The sequence below is a fragment of the Azolla caroliniana genome, unplaced genomic scaffold (assembly GCF_043228905.1).
Source record: "Azolla caroliniana isolate FFs.n. ecotype wild unplaced genomic scaffold, voAzoCaro1.0.p SCAF_5, whole genome shotgun sequence".
NCBI classification, from domain to species: Eukaryota; Viridiplantae; Streptophyta; class Polypodiopsida; order Salviniales; family Salviniaceae; genus Azolla; species Azolla caroliniana.
Genome location: NW_028230440.1, coordinates 5,828,482 through 5,848,146, shown reverse-complemented (window position 1 = coordinate 5,848,146; position 19,665 = coordinate 5,828,482). Strand labels below are relative to the sequence as shown.

The following is a 19,665-nucleotide window of genomic DNA, read 5'->3' as shown; positions in this document are numbered from 1 at the left end:
AATAATTGCTTCTTTTCCGATGTTCAGGTGGACAATAGTACTCGTGATTTCATATGATATCCAACCTATTTCTTGTAAATTTTGGGCTTAAATCTCTCTGGCTTGGCAAGTTTCGTCGCGTTGTCTACCTGTTATTTGCACAAATCCACACAAATTGAGATTGTATGCAATAATGGTTGTTTCTTAAAGATTATAGGTGTTTGTAACAATCGGCAACGGTTCGGTTTGAACTCAACTGAACAGCGAAACCATAGCTTAACGGTTTAAACAGTTCAGCTCAGGTTCGGGTTTTTTTAACGGTTTGGTTTAGTTTCAACCATTAGAAACCACGGTGTGACGGTTTTTTATTTTTTATTTTATTTTTTTTTTAAATTAAATTGTTTTAAAACCATCTTTTCATTTTCGTACCTTATTCTCACATTTTAGGAAAATCTTAAAATTTTGGAAATTTTGGAAATTTAAAATTTGATCTAACCTGAAAACCAAAACCGAACCACAAAACCACGGGTTTACTTGTTTAATCACATAACGGTTTGAAATTTTTTTAAATGGTTCGGTTTAATAGTTTCATGGTTCAGTTCAGTTTTGACCCTCTCGAACCGTTGCCGATTGTTAGGTGTTTGCACAATTGGTGCAACTGGAGATTAGAGATGGTGATTGTCATCCTCTTTTTTTATGAGATATTATCAGGGGGATTGTATTATAATTGGGATATGCACAATGTTTTTTGTATCGGATGGTAGGCCATGGAATCGGAGCATATCTTCGAAAGTTGGAAAGGAGTATTTACGGTGACAATTAATATTTTATTGGAGTGAGTCGAAAACTCTTTCCTAGTTGGTGGAGTGTGCGTCTCGCCTATTTGGCAGTGACACCACTTAGTCATGATACCATTGTAGTGTTTTTTTTTCCACAATCGCTTATCAATATTGTGATATGCACATAAGAGAACAAAACCAGCCTTGTTAGCTTCTTAATTCTTATTCAATTTATAGTTGATACAAAGGTACCTATTTGGTTGACTTAGCTAAAAAGGGTGTGCTAAAAGGGTGGCATAAAGAAACACATGCACACCACAACATAGTATGAACCACAACATAGCATTCACATTCGCGTAAGAAAAACACCCTCAAAGAATGATAAATACCATACTTTTGGATTAACTATTTATTATGAGGTAAATAAGCCTAAAATATGGAAAAAAACAAAAAAAAAACACAAGAATGTTTGAATAACATTCGCATTCGTTTTCCAACGTAGGAAAACGAATGTTATGCTAGACGAACACGAAATTTACGTACTATGCACCACAATATAATTGTGTGTTTACATCGGAGTGAGACACTCTAAGGAAGAAGAGGCTCCCATGCCAAAAGGAACAACCCACAAGAAGAAGAAGAAGAAGAAGAAGAAGAGAAAGCCCGTACCTCTAAATTAGAGGTCGTAGGTTCAAGTCTTGCCAAAGCCGAAGACGAAGAAGAAGAGAAAGCCCTTACCTCTAAATTAGAGGTCGTCGGTTCAAGTCTTGCCAAAGCCGAAGAAGAAGAAGAGAAAGCCCTTACCTCTAAATTAACGGTCGTAGGTTCAAGTCTTGCCAAAGCAGAAGAAGAAGAAGAAGAAGAGAAATCCCTTATCTCTAAATTAGAGGTCGTAGGTTCAAGTCTTGCCAAAGAAGAAGAAGAAGAAGTAGAAGAGATGACTTAGATAGAGAAATGTAGAGAAGAAGAAGAGGAGCAGCCTACAGGAAACAGAAAGGATATCTCCTCCTCCTTCCCATCTCGCGTATGAACCTGTCTCCGCCATCGCTGCTGTTACTGGACCTTCAGATTGGCAAGGAGCAGGATGTGTTGTTTCTTGTCCAGAGACCTCCAGAAGCAAAGCAGGGTCGGAGACGCCACTGGGAGATAGCAGCTTCTCCCTCCACTCTGTCTCAAGTGAATGAATCTCGCAGCAGCAGCAGCAATGACCTGCAATTGTATAGAGCGATGCAGCTGCAGCAGAGGAGTAGGAGTAGGAGTAGGAGTAGGAGGGTAGTTTCAATGCATACACATGATGATGAGTTGCCTCGCCAGGAACAACTCGACATGGGAGGCCATCCCACCCACCTCGATTACCTGACTGCGCTCAGGCTCTGCAACAAGACCAGGTCCAAATCTCTCGCCATGCACGTGCGAGACCATGTCTTGCAGCAAGGTGCACTGAGTGGATACCTGGGTGATTATGTTGTGGTCACCCTGGCCAAGTGTGGTGCTGTAGATGATGCATGGGAAACCGCTCGCAAGCTGCCTCACCGCACGGTCTTCTCATGGACGGCCATTATCTCTGCATTCTTTGAGTGTGGCCGAGACCGAGATGCCCTCCAAATGCATCACTATATGCAAGAAGAAGGGATTGATCCTGACAGCTTTACTTTTGTTGTCCTTCTCAAGGCCTGTGGTAGGATGGGGGATCTTGTGAGGGGAATGCATATACATGAGGATGCTCGGAAAAGAGGCTTGGCATCAGATGCATTTGTTGGCAACACACTTGTTAGTATGTATGGTAAGTGTGGAGCACTTGTTGAAGCAGAGAATGTCTTTGTCGCAATGTATTGTCGGGATACAGTGTCTTGGACGGCCATGCTCTCGGCATACGTGGAGCAGGGCCAAGGGGAAAATGCATTGCGATTGTACAGGCAGATGCAAGAGGAAGGCATGAGCCCAAATCAGCTAACATGTGTTACTGTTTTGCAAGCTTGTGTTCTTCTTGCAGAAGAAGAAGAGGCATTACTGGTAGAAGGAAGATCAATTAAACCTATGTCTCTAGAAATAGGGTGTGCTGTACATGCATTTGCTCATGAGAGAGGCATGGAAACTGATGCATTTGTTGGAACCACACTTGTAAATATGTATGGTAAATGTGGTGCCATTGACAAAGCAGAGGTGGCTTTTGATTTAATATCTCAGAAAAATATAGCGTCTTGGAATGCAATGATATCAGCTTATGTTGACCAGAATGATGGGGACAAGGCTTTGCTTTTATACTGGAAAATGCAAAATGAAGGTGTTACTCCAGACTTATTAACGTTTTTGATTGCTCTCCAAGCATGTGCTTCACTGGCAGAGATGGAAAAGTCCATCCTTATAAATGGGGAACCCTCCAAACTAATGTCACTCAGCATTGGAGAAGCTTTACATCTAGATGCCTGCTTGAATGACTTTATATTGTATCCATTCATTGGCACTACACTCGTGAATATGTATGGTAAGTGTGGGGCCATCAAAGAAGCTGAGGATGTCTTCAGATCAATGTCCCAATGTGATACCGTGTCATGGACAGCAATGTTCTCAGTGTATATTGAACAACGTGAAGGCAAAAAAGCTCTAGAGTTGTATAGACAAATGAAAGATCAGCAGGTGAGCCTGGATGACGTTACACTTATGCTTTCATGGACTGCAATTCTTTCAGGATTATTAGAACAGGGCCAAGCAGACAAAGCTATACAGATGTATGGAGAAATGGAAGAAGAAGAGGTGCCACTAGATGATGTAGCAGTGAACTGTGTTCTGCAAGCTTGTGGTCGCATGGGGAACTTAGAATTATGCTCTCAAGTTCATTTTGCCATAATTTGTGCTGGATATGATCAGATGCACTCAACAGCAGCCTCCCTAATTCATGCATATGCAGATTGTGGAAGCATGAAAGATGCACAAGTGATCTTTAATGGGGTATCAGAGCCGGATATTGTGTCATGGACTGCATACACTGCTGGTCATGCTGGAGAGGGAAACGCTGTGGCCTGTTTACATATGTTTGAGATGGTGACTTGGGCTGGCTTGATGCCAGATGAAGTCACTTTTTCTGCAGTTTTATCAGCTTGTTGTCATGCAGGCCTTGTTGCTGAAGGCCTGGAATACTTCCAATCCATGAGTAGAGACTACCACATCCGACCTGATTTAAAACACTATAGCATTATGTTGGACCTTCTTGGGCGTGCGGGAAACTTCACGTTAATAGAAACCCTGCTTGATAGCTTGCCCATGCAAGCTGACGTAGCGTTTTGGCTGTGTTTGCTAGGTGCGTGTAGACAGCATTGCAATGTGAAGCTGGGGAAAAGAGCATTTGATCATGCCGTGCATTTGCAGCCCAAGCAGGCAGCTGCATATATTCTCATGTCCAACATCTATGCCGAGGCTGGATTGCAAGATTATGCAGCCGCGGTAGAAATCTCAAGACAGAAAGCAGGAGCACTTGTGGAAAGCTGGGATTTTGATTAAGTCGAAGAGATAGGTGTACTATACTGATATACCTCCTGATGTTTTGGTTGAGTTTCTGCTGTGTCGGGGAATATGTATGAGGCTATGTCTAAACAGTGGTTTGTTTTAAGTAACATTTTATCTCAGGAAGCAATTCAACATCAACAAGATCAACCCAAACTTTCTAGCAGATACTCTTCAGATTGCCTGCTATAATGGTACTCCTCGTTAATAAACATGTGGGGTGTATATCAATTGATCACCAGTAAAGCTGTTACCAGCTAATGCTGCCAGACCTTGTATATAGGATTTCATGCTAGTGAATAGTGCTTAGCATTCTGCTACACTGACTAGATGAAACTTGACTCGATACTAATTTTTGATGCAGCTCATAGTCATAATCACATAGGGACTGCTCAAAATTTCATTGACTTGATGATACAATAACAGTACCAAGTTCTTGTTAAAGACTTAATGCATATCTTGAAGATTTGAACTCAATAACAAACTTTCAACTATATTATGATCACATTGAGAAGTGCATATCTGGTTGATGCCACATAAATATTTAAGGCTGGCATAGCAGATAGAGAACAAATGGAAATGCCACAATTTTTTTGTCCACGTTTGGAGAATGCTTGCCCTTCTCTTGGACGTGGGTATCCTCCTAAAACCATATATGATATTAGGAGAGAATTATAGATTTGAATTATCTCTGGTAGCATATGATATGTAGTTATTTTGGTAAGCCCTTGCATTATATGTCATGGTTGTTACAAGACCATTCATTAAAGTATCAATCAATATATACAGCAATGAACCTGTCCAAATGCACACATAAGCCTATTTCAAGTGTTGTGCCATGGATTCTGCGGTTTCAGCGTTGCAATATGTTTCTGTTTCAAATTAGAATAACAGGAAAATAAAGTCATATGCCGTGGATTCTTCTGGTTTATTCTTCAATCTATTCCTCCAGCACAATTGTTAATTTGTTTCTTTCACTATTTCAAGCATTATTTACTTCCATCTTCATAGAGATCTTCATCAGACTGCTAATGGAGACGTTGATTTGGCCATAAATGTGCCACCTCCTGGCCAAAGTGGCCCAAAACAGGTTACATACCCTACTCATCATTTCCATTTGTTGATGAGAAGACTATAGAAATGTTTGTAGTCTACACACCACCTGTCTAGCCAAAATGTGCCCAATCAGGTTATAGCCCCTACTCATCATTTTTGTTGACAAGAAAACCATAGAAATGTTTGTTTGTAGCCTCTAGCATAAATGTTCCAATTCTTCATCCCTAGCACTGATATGATCAGCTTCTAGTCAACGATTTAGATAAAAACAACAGTTTCTAAATTTATTTAAAGCATGAAATTTTGAAGAAAAACATGACCTACACAATAGTCAATTTGGAAAGTTGTTCATCTATACCATGAGTGATGGTACATCGTCCAGTGTTATCATCTGTCCGATTACTTAATTTCAGATTATGACTAATCCCAATGCCACTGCCAAGTTCCCTTGATGTAAATTTTACAACTTGCATGATGTGTCATGCATATATAAGTTTACAAAAAGTTGAGGTTGTAAGACACATCACCTCATATCCCACTTATGACATTCCAATAAGAGGGCATCCTTTATAAAGTCTATTTAACTTATCTATATAATATTTACTTCTAAAACATTTCTTAAAAAACATCCAGCCCTTTCATCATGCTGGGCTGTGATCTCTATTATTGACAACAGCTTGGTAACTCGTTCAAGTCAATTGTCAAAGGCAGGGGGATGGTTTTACTCTAAATTTTGCAATTGATTGCCACTATTGTGTTCATCCCATTTCGCAGACTAGTCATTGTGGATCCAATCAAGCACAGTTTAAATAGCGGTGAATCAGACCACATGACAATGTGCAGACAAAATATTCTTGACCATAGCTCTCAACATCATGCATCTTACAAAATATAAATACAGTGAGGTATAGCAACAACAGAGTTACAATAGTGTGGCATCACCTATAATCTGAGATGGAGGAGCCAATAGTACAGCAAGTACATAAGCTAAGGCAGAACTGATAGAGACATAGTAGCATTTCCGTCATAAGCCTCACCAGCTTTACATTTTCATTGTGGATTTTCATCAATTATTATGTCATTTCTTTTGGTGAAATGTCGAATTTTTTTTGAGATAACATAAAATTCATTTTTTGCTATTTGCATCACCAAAACTTGTCTTCAATGGCAACTTCACCAACTTCTTTTAAAATTTGTATAAGGGGAATCAACATAGATATGTCCAGAAAAAACCCTGTGAATGCCTACAACAATAAGGAGAATCATCTTCTTTCTACTTACTGTAAGAGCAAATATTTATCCCCTCTTTTACAGAAAATATGAGAAGATGTTCAGTCATCTGCAACCTTTGAAATGACTAACAAATGATGGATTCCAACTTTGATGTGAAATGGATATTGGATGCTAATATATGAAAATGAAACATTTGCAACCTCTCAAACTTAAAAAAGAAAAGGCTTGTGGTAGCATTATTTATAGAAAATCTGGTACAGCCTTCACAGTGGCGGGCCTAACGAGAAGCAACAATACATAGATTCACATGAAAAAGTTTTCACGGTGGAAACATGATGAATACATGGTTGTAGAATCAGGAGATTCTATGTAGCTCCCCCTGAGCATTACCATAGGCTGTAATGGCTCAGCCATTACCAAAGGCTAATCTTCCTCTTCTGACAGGTCTCCCTCTTCCTCTATGAGCTGAAATGCATCTACTTCTGCAAAATGGTATTTCTGCTCTGACACAAAATCCTTAGGAAGCCATTTTGGCATGTTTGGGAGAGACCTCCTCCGCATCTTTTTCGAGGCAGCCACCTGCATTCGGTTTCAAACATCATAGGAATATGACGCCTTTAGATCTGCCTACTGCTACCCATTTCTCAATTATATCTGCTTAAACCAGACATAGAGAACATGGAAATCATTGAAACGGAAAATAGAAGTACAATCACCTGCATATTGGTGTCTTCTCCATCGAAGATCATTGCAGAAAACCCCCTCTTGACACGGCTTGTATTGTTCCAGTCGTCATCAGCCCCTCTTCTGTACATTACGTTTCAAACCCGATTAGTTTGCTTTCCAACACCTCAAACAATCTGCGAGCTGCGCTTGATCTATATAGATTTTGAAATCCAAAGGCTTGTGGAATATGAGACGAGAATGCATGCCTGTCTCTGCGGTGGCACTGGTGATTGGCGGGTGGAGGACAGCTCATGCTGACATATGAAGGAGGCTTTCTGCGGCTGTAAGTGACAAGGCTTCCCTTAGACGAAGGAGATGCTTGTTTCTCAAGAACCTTAACTCGAGGGGTGGAGACGACGACACTGGAGTCCACCTCCATGTAGTTCAAATCTGCAAGGGCATTGTTACAAAAGAAACGCTCAAAGAAGCTGAGCAACCTTCCTTCTGAGGCTTTCTCCAGGTAAAAGGAGCAGAAAAGAAAAGAAAAAAAAAGGAAGAAGGAAACGTACGAACAACCTTTGAGCGCAGCTTGAGCCGGGGCGGGGGAAGGAGGAGGAGACAGGTCGGCGGGGCCAGTGCGGAAGGCGTCGGGGGAGGCGGAGGATGGGGAAGTATGGCGGCTATGGGGAGCGATGGTGCAGATGGTGGGAGCGGCGGGGGAAGGAAGAAGATTCGCCTGTGCCTGTGCCTGTGCCTGTTGGTTAGAGAAATCCCTCAAGGGAGGACGAGACAGGCGGCGATGGCGGCTGAGCATGGCGACGGAGACGACAGGATCGATCAGTCTCTAGCTACTTCCTAAAATCTCCATCGCTGATCGGGGCGAGATGGGAAATTTTGAATTTCATGAATGGCGGGAAAAGCTGTCTTTTCTGTCTGTGTGTTCTTCTCTGAACAAGAAGAAAGAAGAAGAAGAAGAAGAAGAAGGCAGAAACCATAAGTTTCCGTAGGGTTAGAAATTTGAGCCATAGCATTCGAGAAATGTTTCAATCATTCGAGTATGGTAAACACCCTCGAAGTATGGTAAATACTAAATGCCATATTTTTGTATTCATTATTTATTATAAGGTAAGAAAAAAATTTAAGGTAAAAAGTGTTAAAAAAAAACATAAAAATGTTTAGATAACATATGCATTCGTTTTCATTCGTATATTAAAAGAATGTTTTCCACTACATTCGAGTATGCTATATATATACACATTATTCTACATACAATTGTCACTCCCCAAGATATATAACTCACCAAGGATCAAGACTCGAAATACACCACGGAAATGTGCCCCAAGTGCTAGGTTCAAATCCGCGAATCAAAAAACAATGTTCAGCTCATATATTATTGTAGGAACTGATATCAAATCCGCGAATCAAAATCAATGTTCAGCTCATATATGATTGTAGGCAATGATATATGATCGTAGGAAATGAAGAAAGTAGGACCTTCGAGTAGGGACGACCAGTTTTTCTGACCATGGCCAATGGAACATTCATTGTGTGGAATATGGAATGCGCTACTTGACAATGAAGTATGTCTGTGATTCCCATCACATGCCTCTTAATTAATTTTGAAGTTGCCCTCTCAACCAACAAATGGTAGAAAGATTTATCCAAACCACAAAGGGTCTTGTAGAGTGCATTCCCAAGGGAAGGGGAGAAAGAAGGCGAAATTCAACGGAAACTTGTAGCTCATCTATTTAACCACCCCAAACACTTTGTCATCATCAAGCGAATTCTTAGGTTGACAATATCAATGTATTATTGGATAGTGTATCTAAAGTCAATGCAAATAGTGAGAAGACAAGCAAACAAATTAGATTGATGAAATGGGAACCTTTCTTATTTTGGATCCAAATAATCAACTTTACATTCTAATAGTACTTTGACATGAAATGTAGGAGAGATACCCGATGTCACTAAGAAGACCTTGGTTGAAATTTGTGAGCATAAAGCATTATAGGAAATGGAACATAATCTCTGAAGACGCCAAAAGTGAACATAATGAGGATTGCACTGCAATACATCGATCGTACAACTACCAGATGTAGTTTTGATAGGAAAACAAAGTTATCTAACCCATGAGAAAAGGGGAAGAAGAGGAATTCAAGGTTAAGTAACGTGATGAAATCACTGGTTGGGAAAGAAATGGATACATAAAATTTGGCAAAGAAATGAGAACTATGAAGCTAGTGAAACAATATCCATCCCAAATTCAAAAAGAGCCAATGGATCTAGCTGTAGGATATAACAACCACCTTGCATAGTTGTAGGATATAACAACCACCTTGCAAAAATTTAGGAATGAAAAGAATGGTCTAAATTTTTATCAAGTTAAGATTCACATGAAGGAGGAAATCCTACCTACTCATAAGGGAAGGTATTGCATGAACCATCATCACTTATAGGCAACTTCAAACATCACGTAAATGTTATCTTAATTAACCGCTTATGCATCACTTACAATTGACTTTTTAACCTCGCAAATGGCTTAATGCCTCATCATACATTAACAACTCATGTGATGGTAGGTGTGGCATGTTTTGTCATTGCTAGCACTTTGCCTATATAGTAGTGATGCATCGCATGTGAGCAATGAGATCAACAAGGTCCAACCTAAGTCGTAGTGGATACAAATTTCATGTCACTTGTGTTCACACATGGTGATGATCACATTAAGGTGATTGGGCCTACTTGTGTGCATGCAAAGTCAGCCTGAGGTGTAATCAAATAAGCATGAGTATACATACCCATGTATTTATTGTTTGGAAGGGGGGGTCCACAATTTTGATGTTATAGGGAGTTCTTTTATTCTCATTCAGTGATACCAACAAACAAACCATGTTCTACGAACCCTTGTTTCTTATGGTTTCCTTACAGTTGTGCAATGTGTACAAGCAAGGGTGACAGTGTATTTGATATTGTGGATGGAGACAAGAATTTAATGTAAGTCTATAGGGACAAGCTATATAAGTCAAGGGCAACTCCAATTACTTTCAGACTGTCGAAGAGACCAGGACCAAGTGCATCATGACCTCATCCGAGAAAAGCATGTTTAATTTAGTGGTATGCATAACATCCTAAGCATGTGGTTATTCATCGACATACTAGGCTAACAAGTTGCTTGAAAGTGGGATTATCAGGGCACACATAGTGGGTTGGTTGGGTTGGGCACCTACCACTGGTTCACCAAATGTCATACTGGACTTGATAAAAAAACTCATGCTTTGTCTTATCCAAGAGCATGCAAGCTGATTGCTTACCTTAACAAACAACATTACAAATGTCACCACTTTTCACAACCGGTGGGTGACAAACCTCAACATTGTCCATTACGTTACGCAATGGAATGTTCTGTCTTGTACAGTGATCATATGCATACCAACAGTTACAAGCTTTTTAGCTCTTACTAAGGTGCTTACATATATTTAGGCCAACCACAATGTTTGCTTCTTCTTGAGTATGCATGACATGGATACGAAACAATAGCATCCTCCTCCTTAGGCAATGCTAACAAATAAATGATGTTCAAGTTCTTCAACGGTGATCGTATGCATGCCAATGCTTACAACCTTATTAGCTTCTTCATGAGCATAACTAAGGTGCTTGCATACATTTAGGTCAACCAAAATGTCTGTTTCTTCTTGAGGATGCAAGCCATGGATGCGTTCAAATCCCACCAATTGTTTCCTTGGAGCACCTTTACTAATAGCCGCGGTTGGAGGATTCCACAACAACATTACCACATGATCTCCCGCCATGTCACCAACATTTTTTACTTTGATTTTAATGGAGAAGTGGAGCTCCTCACATTTGAGTTTATTCACATGGAAATCTGTGGCTACAAAAAAATGAAAGATAACTAAACTCAGAAGCATTTAGAAGACGTATTTTCTTGTGAAGCAAGACAATGTTTATATAATACTACTAACTAAATAGATTTCATCCATGTGGAGAAAACCAAGCTCCAGATATACTAATTTTTATCTTTGTTTTCTTCGTGGCCAAAAGGTTCAAGTTTGTGTGGGGAGGGAGCAAATGCATAGCAAATTTCATGCAAATGGAGATAGCATTTTAGTGTATGATTGATTTTTCCAAACTGATGTGAAATTATTGAACAACCAAAAACAGCAATGTGTCATGTGAAGATCATCATGGGTAGCCCCTTGTTTTCCCAACCTGGGGCTCATAGAGAAATTGCCCAAATCACTAGGCCCATCTTACAACTTTGTGTGGTTTTTGAAGGAACTAGGTAATAAGAGGGAAGAGAATCATAGTTACCAATTTCGGAGGAGTGCTGGGATGATTGTTGCATTGATAAAATGATATGGGTTGGGGTGAGGGAGCTGATGGAGTGTGAAAAGCTGGTGTAGCCGAGCCCATCCCCAAACTCAAAGATGGTTTCACCAGTGTAGAACCGATATGTCCTGCCCGGGTACCCCGTGTCAGAATTGGGCCTCATGTGCATGTCTGTCATGGGCATCTTATAGGTGTAGCTCTCGGGATACCAGCTCATGGGCAACCGTCCAGCTGCACTACATTTATTCCAACCAATATGAGAAGCATTGTTAGCCAAATGATGCCAGTGAGTGTAACTATAACCAACATAAGTATTCCCCTCCTCAAGCAGCATGTGGAGTTCATCACAACAATATGTATGTATGTATGTATGTATGTATGTATGCATGCATGGATGCACATACATGGATGCATGCATGAATATGTACGGATGTATGTATGTATGTATGTATGTATGTATGTATGTATGTATGTATGTATACATGCATGCATAATGTATGTATACATGCATGCATAATGTATGTATACATACATGTATAATGTATGTATTGCATGCACATGTTGCGTATCAGACATACCTGGGTTGTAGTCTCCATAGATGATTTCTGCAAGGGCTTGACCACCAGCTTCCCCAGGATAGCCCACCCAGATAATGCTAGAGATGTGGGGTAGATTCTTGGCGAAACCAATATCCAGGGGGCCACCAGACATGATGACCAGCACAATGTTTGGACAACTGCCTGCATGATTGCTGCTGCCGCAGGCAGTCCCAACCACCTTCAGAATCAAGTCCTGCTGCCTCCCTGGCAAGCTCAGGCTCTTCCTGTCCAAGCTTTCCCTCTCCTGGGACTGGTCCAGACCCATGATCAGCACCACCCCATCTACCCCCATGGCTGCCTTTACTGCTTTCTCCTGCTCCTCCATGTTGGCAGGATTGCTGTAGTTGCATGCCACATCGGCACACCCTGGAGCATAAACAATGTTTGCCCCATATCCACCCAGCCCTTGCAATGGTGTTGTGTATTGGCATGGCATTCCTGCGTCATCGACAAGAATTCCATTTAAAACGTCGTGATTTAGCGCTTCATTTTGTTTCCCAACTGTAGAATGTGACGAAGACCATTGTTTCATAAATGTCCGTTGCAGAGAAGTGACATTGTCCCTTCAAGGGTTGCATATGCATTACCCATGAGCCACATATGCAGTGTGATAAGAACAAAACCATGAAGTAGTGGTTCACACAAACAAGCAGATCGCTAGGACCTCGATCCCTTGTCTTTCTGCTATTATTATCATTATCGTTGTTCAATTGTTCAACATCATACACTTCTTCCATAGCTGCTTTTGTAGGAATCATGGTCATGCAAAAAAAAATGTCTACAAAATCTTATCACGAGCTAATCTTACCAGCATAATTGCCAATCATTGTATAGCTAGCATTAGCATTGGGCCCAATGACTGCAAGCCGTTGGATGCTGCTCCGAGAAAATGGGAGGCCGACCGGGGCACTACTGTCATGACTCCTTGATGCATTGTTCTTCAGAAGGACAATACCCTGCCTTGCTGCTTGCAGTGCAAGCTCCCTGTGATCTTCGGTGCACACATCAGAAGGGCCAAGCATCCCGAAGCGTTTCTGGGAGGTCGGATTTCCATTGAAGAAGCCTAGCCTCATTAGCACAGTGTACAAGTGTGATAGGGCTTCATCCACTTTGCTCTCACTGACCTTGCCTTCAGCCACAGCTTTGACAGTGTAATTTGCTAGGAATACCCCACAGTTCAAATCCACACCTGTTATGTAAAGCAGGAAGAAAAGGTGTGTTGAATTAACTCCACTCCATGTACCTTCTTTGATACTAGGAAAATAGCTCTTTGTGATATATGGAAGGAACAAATGATCTTTACCTGCAAGGATAACATTGGCCACAGCATCTTCGGGTGTTCTTGTATAGTGAGCATCATCATATGCTACTTCCACTGCGTCACAGTCTGAAACGATATACCTGAGTCCATCAAAGAGACGCTATTCTCAGAGTCCAGGCATCATGCTACGATAGGAAAACGTTCCAATTGAACCAGGAGGAGGAGGAGGAGGATAAGATCTATCTTTCAACAGATTTGAATACAATACTGGAAATTTTCATGCTTCAATTTGCTTACCCATTTAAGGCCCACTTCTCTCTTACAATGCCCAGCAAGAGATCCTTGTCTTCGCAAGATGGCACCCCATTTACACGATTATACGAGCACATGACACAGGCAGCATTGCCTTCCACAACACAGCTCTCGAAAGGAGGCTGGTAGGTGTCGGCAAGGTCTTGTTGTGTAACCTGCAGAAAACATTATTCACTTGGACATTCCTCTCTCCCTCCCTCTCAAAGGAAGAAAGGAAACAGAAAAGAAAAACCTTCAAATGCTGATCAACAGGTCAAATTTAGGTCACAGATTAGTTTCCTTTTAGACATGCTACCTCTGCGTTGAAATCGAACCTTGTGACACCTTCCCAGTTCTCCAGATCATAAGCAGTGTAATGCTTACAACAAGCTGCCACTTTGAGCTCATCAGAGCCTTGCCTTGCAGCTCCCTCATAGTTAGCATCGACATCCTGCAGACCCCTCACGAAATTAATGGCATAGCTGCTTGTAAGCAAAGGATCCTCCCCTGGCGTCTCTTGGCCTCGCCCCCACCTCGGGTCTCTGAAGATGTTGATATTGGGGCTCCAATAGGTCAAACCAGCCAGCCCTGCATTGTGCATTCCTCTGGCCTCAGTGGATACAGCCTGCAACATTCATGATCGTAAGCTGAAAACATTAGGTCACATTCTCAAAACTAGGGTTTCAAGAGCAGCAGATAATCACAAATAAGCACAATCGAAGCTCTGTCGGCCGAGTTTTTGTTTTTTAAAAGAAGAAGATACATTAGGGTAGGCAAAGAAGATATTGTGGAAAGTATGCCTGTGCAATGGCCTTCCAGAGCGAGGTATTGAATGAGGCCGCAGAGAGGATGACTTGGGGGAAGCTAACAGCTCCTGTGATGCTATTGGATCCTGCGTCTGCACGGAAACTGACGCCTGGGCCTGAGTCGGAGACCCCATGGAGGCCCTCATTCCACCACTGGTAAGGGGGGATGCCGAGGCGAGCGATGCCCTGTGCAGAGTTTATGAGCTGCATTACTTTCTCCTGCAAGCTCAAGCGGGCCACCAGGTCCGCCACTCTCGCAGAGACTGCGAGGGACTGGTTGCAGAAGCCATAGGAGAAGCTGGGAGATGATGCATTCTCGCAAGCTGAAAGCTGCTGCAGTGCAGGTGCAGCTGCATCTGCAGTGCCTAGAAGATGGATCTGGTGGTGCAGGAGGCCCGAGGAGGAGGAGGTGAAGAGGAGGAGGAGGACATAAACAGAAAAGCATGAGAGCAGGAAGCGGTGGGCATGAGATGGAGGGGAAGGTGTAGGCAATGCCATGGCCCTGCAGCTGGATATATGCAGGCAGGCAGGCAGGCAGGATAGCCGACTTAAAACACCATAACCTGCGTAGCAGAGCAGACCAGCAAGCAGCAAGCAGTAACCAGAAGCAGCCAGCAATAAAGTTTGAATTCTTTCTCGGATTTAATGCCAAACATTTAGATACATATACAGTATGTATGTACATATACATACAGTATGTATGTACATATACATATAGTATGTATGTACTATATACATACAGTATATATGTACTATATACATACATAATAAATAGTCTATTCATTATGTACGTGAAATTCGAGTGTGTGAGTGAGTGAGTGAGCGAGGCTGGCCCCCACCGACGCGGCGCACCAAGGGAAAGGCTGTTCTGTTATGTATCATGGTCATGGCCATGGCCATGGTTAACAGTCGGCAACGGCTCGGTTTGAACCGAACCGAACAGCGAAACCACGGCATAACGGTTCGGTTTAAACGGTTTAATAGTTTTTCTTTTTAAAACAATTTTTTCCATTTTATAGGAAAATCTTTAAACTTTTGAATATTTGAAAATTTTAAATTTTAAATTTGAATTTTGACCTAAGTTGAAAACTAAAACCGAACCATCAAACCACCAAACCGTGGTTTTAATGGTTTGTGTTTTTTTTTTTTTAACTGTTTTGGTTCCAACAGTTTCGTGGTTCCAACTCTTACACTCTCTGAGACTCAAGCTACAAGAAGGTTATTATCATTACAATGTTAGGTTAGAGCTTATATACCAAGCCCTAACTATTTAGACGTGTTCACACTAAGATACAAAGTGGAAGGAGTTGGCCTTTTATGCCAACAAACTCCCCCGTAAAAGGACTACTCTTTCCTACATATACAAGTGATTTGGGGGTTATCTTGCCAACAAACCTAGAATACAAAATTAATCTAAATTTATGTTACAAGTCACTCGGCATATATCCGAGTCCGCAAAGCTAAGGTCGATGTCTACCTTAGTTTGACTAGTCTCAAGGTTCAACTGGTTCGAGTTGGTCGAATCGACTTGTTCCAATCGTCTTCCGTTCCAATTGGCTTGTTTGTCGGATTCTCTATTTCGGCCTTGTGTCGATTGGTTGTCGTCCGCTCGTCCTTGCTCTTGTGCTCCTCGTTGGATCCTCGATCTGTATCCGACTTTGTTCACCTCTCAATTGTTTCCTCTCCAGTCTGTATCCCTTGCTCAATGTTGTTTCTTCAATCCCTTGTTTTTCGACTTCCCTTCAGCTCCTTGTTCGGATTTCTTTTGCTCGGTTGCTTGTTGTAGTTCCATGTGGCTTCATCAGGCAATCGACGATGTTCACCTTGGTGTCGATCTTTCGGACTTCGAGCTTCTTTTCGATTACTAGCTCCTCGATGTTCACCTTGGATGTGATGATACCGCAGCTCGATATTTTTCATCTTGGCATGATAGACAAGGTTGTTGATGAGGTGTATTGTGCTCTATGAGTTGCAATAGATGGTCGGCGTTGGTCGGTTGATTCGGCTCTTAGCCGAAAAGTCAACAATCAGTCGGTGCAACCAGATCGCTTCCTACTCCGCCTCTATGGTAGACAAGGTCGTGCACTCTTGAAGCTTCGACCTCCATGATTTGGTGTTGCCACCATAGGTGAAGATGTAGCTCGATGTCGACTTCCAATTGTTCGAATTCCCAGTGTAATCGGAGTCGGTGTAGCCTTCGACTTCAATCAAGTTTGTCACTCCGAAAGTCAGTTGTGCATCTTCGGTTCCTCTTAGGTACCTGAAGATGTGCTTGACGATCTCCCAATGCTTCCATCATGGGTTCTACATGTACCGGCTGACGACCCCTACAACATATGCAAGATCGGGTCTGGTCGCCACCATTGCGTGCATGATACTTCCTATGGCTGATGTGTAGGGTATATTTCCATTGAGCTCTCTCTCCTTGTCTGTTCCGTCGAAGGAGAATCTTTGTCCGATAGTCGGATCGACATTGGAAGCAGAGTTGGTGTTGGCTTTGCGTTCTCCATGTTGAAGCACCTCATCACCTTTCGGATGTAGTCGAATTGGGAGAATCGGAGATTCTTCATTGTTGAATTTTGCTCGATCCCCATGCCCAGTATGTGTTAGGCTTGTCCAAGTTCCTTCATCGTGAATTTGTCGTGAAGGCTCCGCTTTAACTTTCTGATTTCGGCTTGATTGCTCCTAGCAATCAGCATGTCGTTGACATATAGGATCAGATATATCCGGGACTCATCAGCCAATTGTCGAGTATATAAACATGGGTCAGAGGGTATGCATAGGAAAGATTTGAGTGAGAGAGAGAGAGAAATTCACACGCACATACACTGTTCCGGATCCGGTAATGAAGGGGAGATATGGACACCACGAACAACACAAAATGACATGAAACCAAATAACCGTTTATATATATGTTTTTACAAGAACCTGTGCATCCGACACCGAACCGATCAATCACCACAATAGAATACCGTGAGTCTACAGTCAAGCCGCTAGTTGGAGAGCTCACGGACTCCCAAGAGCGAGTGGGGCCTTCCACCATAACGGTATCTCAACCAAAACGGAGCTCCCTAAAGAAACCCAAAAGTGGAGGACCCCTTTACAAGGGACCCTAACCCTTACTACACATTAACACCTTATAGTCCTCTCTTTACCTCTATATACATTTTCTCATGTACATGTGCCCATGGTGCACTTCGCCATTTCCGCCCGTTTCACTAGACTTTCACACGGTGGCCGCGATTCTTCACGACAACGTGGAATGTGGCACTAGAATCCAACAACCACATATGTGCATCTTGCGCATTGTAGAGGACTTCTCCGATCATTGAGTCCTCTAAGGAGAGGTTTTCTCCCGATCAGGTGTCGGCAACATTGACTTGGTTGCCGACTAGAGAGTGGTTCAAGTCAAATCGTCCTCGATTCCGCTCGAATCGTCGTCCACTCTCTTTCCTCTTGATTGACCAACAATCAGAAACATTGTGATTGGTTTTTCTACAATGTGTGTAGAAATCACTTGGTCAGATATTTCGTGACTTCGACCGTTGTCGGTCTCCCCTCATTCTCAGCCAACTAGTGTTACGACCGGTTTTGTTGGCTTGTTCTCTCAATCGACTATGTTGGTCAACCAACTCGGTCGCGTGATGGGCTTCTGCCGACTCGTTGACGGTGAATCCTATCAAATTTCGCGGAATATCCTCAATGAGGATTTGGCCGATTGTTTCATCCAAGTTCAGCCTAGGGCTGCTATTGGCGAAGGTCGTGCAGAACACATCCAACTCGCGGGCAAGCTCGATACGAGGGCAAGGGCTTTAACTTCTTCTTTGAAGTGAATCCCTTGGGAGGAGAGGTAAGACAACACCCGACTGAAGGTGTTGATGTGGGAGGTGGTTGGATTAGTTTCTCTCATTGTTGAATAGTTGTCTGACTAGTATCAATTTCGAATATGAGGATATCTTTTCGTACACAGCCGAAAGCTTCTCCCATAACGAGAATGTTGTCATCTCCTTGGCCATGTTGAAGTAGACATTTTTTACCAGATGCATTCAGATGGTGGGCACGCTATTTCGTCTATGGATCTCCACTCTTCGCCTATCATCGAAGCATATTTTTCACTGTGTCGAATGGCTTCGACCTGTCTTCTGATGATCAACACATCCTGCAACACCTCCTTCCACAAGGCAAAGTTTTTGTCATCGAACTTTCGGATTTCAACTCTTTGTACCGGATGTTGAAGCCATGTTCTGTTTTGAAAGTGAGATTTTTACTGATCTGGTCTTTTCTTTCAGTTGTCTTTGATGTTTTTGTTGCCGCTGAACAACAAGTCGCTCTTATACCAGTTGATGGATATTGTGTTCTAGATGTATGCGGAAGTATGTGGGGACTTGTCTGTTATGTGCACAACAAACAACACAGAGAGTGTGACAAAAGAAAATGATGGAACTGTAGACATTGTTCAAGCTCTAATGGAAGCTCTCGTTATTCTATAACTCTTACACTCTCAAAGACTCAAGATACAAGAAGGTTATCATTACAATGTTAGGTTAGAGCTTATCTACTAAGGACTAACTATTTAGACATGTTCACACTAAGATACAAAGTGGAAGGAGTCGGCCTTTTATGCCAACACCTATGAGCAGAAAGTTGTAGAAGTCGAGCATACAAGTGATATATAGCACTCCACTTAACCAATATCGGTCAACCAACCAAAGCCAAAAAACTTATGGCAAAGACAACTAAGAAACAATGCAAAATTGGTTGAACTCCAATTGAAGGAGAGACGATTATATGAAAGCAAAGGAATTCTTTCACATGACCACCAATGAGTGAAGGTTGTACAATTAATCATCGTGTTGCTCATCATCTTGCATTGGAGAAGGTTAGGTATTGTGTTTATTGTATCCCTTTGATTGACCGTGTCCTTTGATTTTGTTCGTGTTTAGTTGATATCTCAATGGTTGATGAGGTTCTTGCTTACTATTGGTTTCAGTATAGTCATGAGCTTGAAAATGTCAATCCAAGTACTTTTTATCATGGACATATGAATATTTCTTGTTTAGGTGACATGCACTAAATTTCAAACGAGCCACAATAATGAGATATCGATTTCAACAAGTTTTCATACTTAGAAAACTCATAGAAGTAGG

The 19,665-nt window shown here is 41.9% G+C and overlaps 4 protein-coding genes and 1 long non-coding RNA gene across 7 annotated transcripts; 2 read left to right on the top strand and 3 right to left on the bottom strand.

Moving 5' to 3' along the window:
• The first annotated feature begins 1,726 nt into the window (after positions 1-1,726).
• On the top strand, positions 1,727-5,198 carry LOC147863895 (pentatricopeptide repeat-containing protein At5g39350-like). The gene has a single exon (XM_087319832.1). It carries the CDS (start codon positions 1,785-1,787, stop codon positions 4,254-4,256), a length of 2,472 nt encoding a protein of 823 aa, XP_087175958.1. The 5' UTR covers positions 1,727-1,784; the 3' UTR covers positions 4,257-5,198.
• On the top strand, positions 4,773-6,368 carry LOC147863894 (uncharacterized). The gene is made up of 3 exons (XR_015529811.1): positions 4,773-4,894; positions 5,271-5,349; positions 6,090-6,368. It is a non-coding gene; the product is annotated as an uncharacterized LOC147863894 (long non-coding RNA).
• A 389-nt stretch (positions 6,369-6,757) lies between these two features.
• On the bottom strand, positions 6,758-8,129 carry LOC147863893 (uncharacterized). 2 transcript variants are annotated; one of them, XM_087319178.1, is made up of 4 exons: positions 7,788-8,129; positions 7,481-7,664; positions 7,265-7,355; positions 6,758-7,127 (listed from the first exon to the last, which is right to left on the bottom strand). In XM_087319178.1, the coding sequence occupies exons 1-4, from the start codon at positions 8,026-8,028 to the stop codon at positions 6,972-6,974; spliced, it is 672 nt and encodes a 223-aa protein (XP_087175304.1). In that variant the 5' UTR covers positions 8,029-8,129; the 3' UTR covers positions 6,758-6,971. The 2 variants fall into 2 exon arrangements, with proteins under 2 accessions (XP_087175304.1, XP_087175305.1); XM_087319179.1 differs by having other exon boundaries at positions 7,791-8,129.
• Positions 8,130-10,736: 2,607 nt separating this feature from the next.
• On the bottom strand, positions 10,737-14,362 carry LOC147863892 (beta-D-xylosidase 4-like). Of its 2 annotated transcripts, none has more exons than XM_087319541.1 (7): positions 14,029-14,362; positions 13,719-13,888; positions 13,464-13,561; positions 12,969-13,349; positions 12,140-12,598; positions 11,544-11,792; positions 10,737-11,103 (listed from the first exon to the last, which is right to left on the bottom strand). In XM_087319541.1, the coding sequence occupies exons 1-7, from the start codon at positions 14,344-14,346 to the stop codon at positions 10,763-10,765; spliced, it is 2,016 nt and encodes a 671-aa protein (XP_087175667.1). In that variant the 5' UTR covers positions 14,347-14,362; the 3' UTR covers positions 10,737-10,762. The 2 variants fall into 2 exon arrangements, with proteins under 2 accessions (XP_087175667.1, XP_087175668.1); XM_087319542.1 differs by having other exon boundaries at positions 10,737-11,097.
• Positions 14,363-14,461: 99 nt separating this feature from the next.
• Positions 14,462-15,073, bottom strand: LOC147863891 (putative beta-D-xylosidase 5). The gene has a single exon (XM_087319544.1). It carries the CDS (start codon positions 15,014-15,016, stop codon positions 14,477-14,479), a length of 540 nt encoding a protein of 179 aa, XP_087175670.1. The 5' UTR covers positions 15,017-15,073; the 3' UTR covers positions 14,462-14,476.
• Between the last annotated feature and the right edge of the window lie 4,592 nt (positions 15,074-19,665).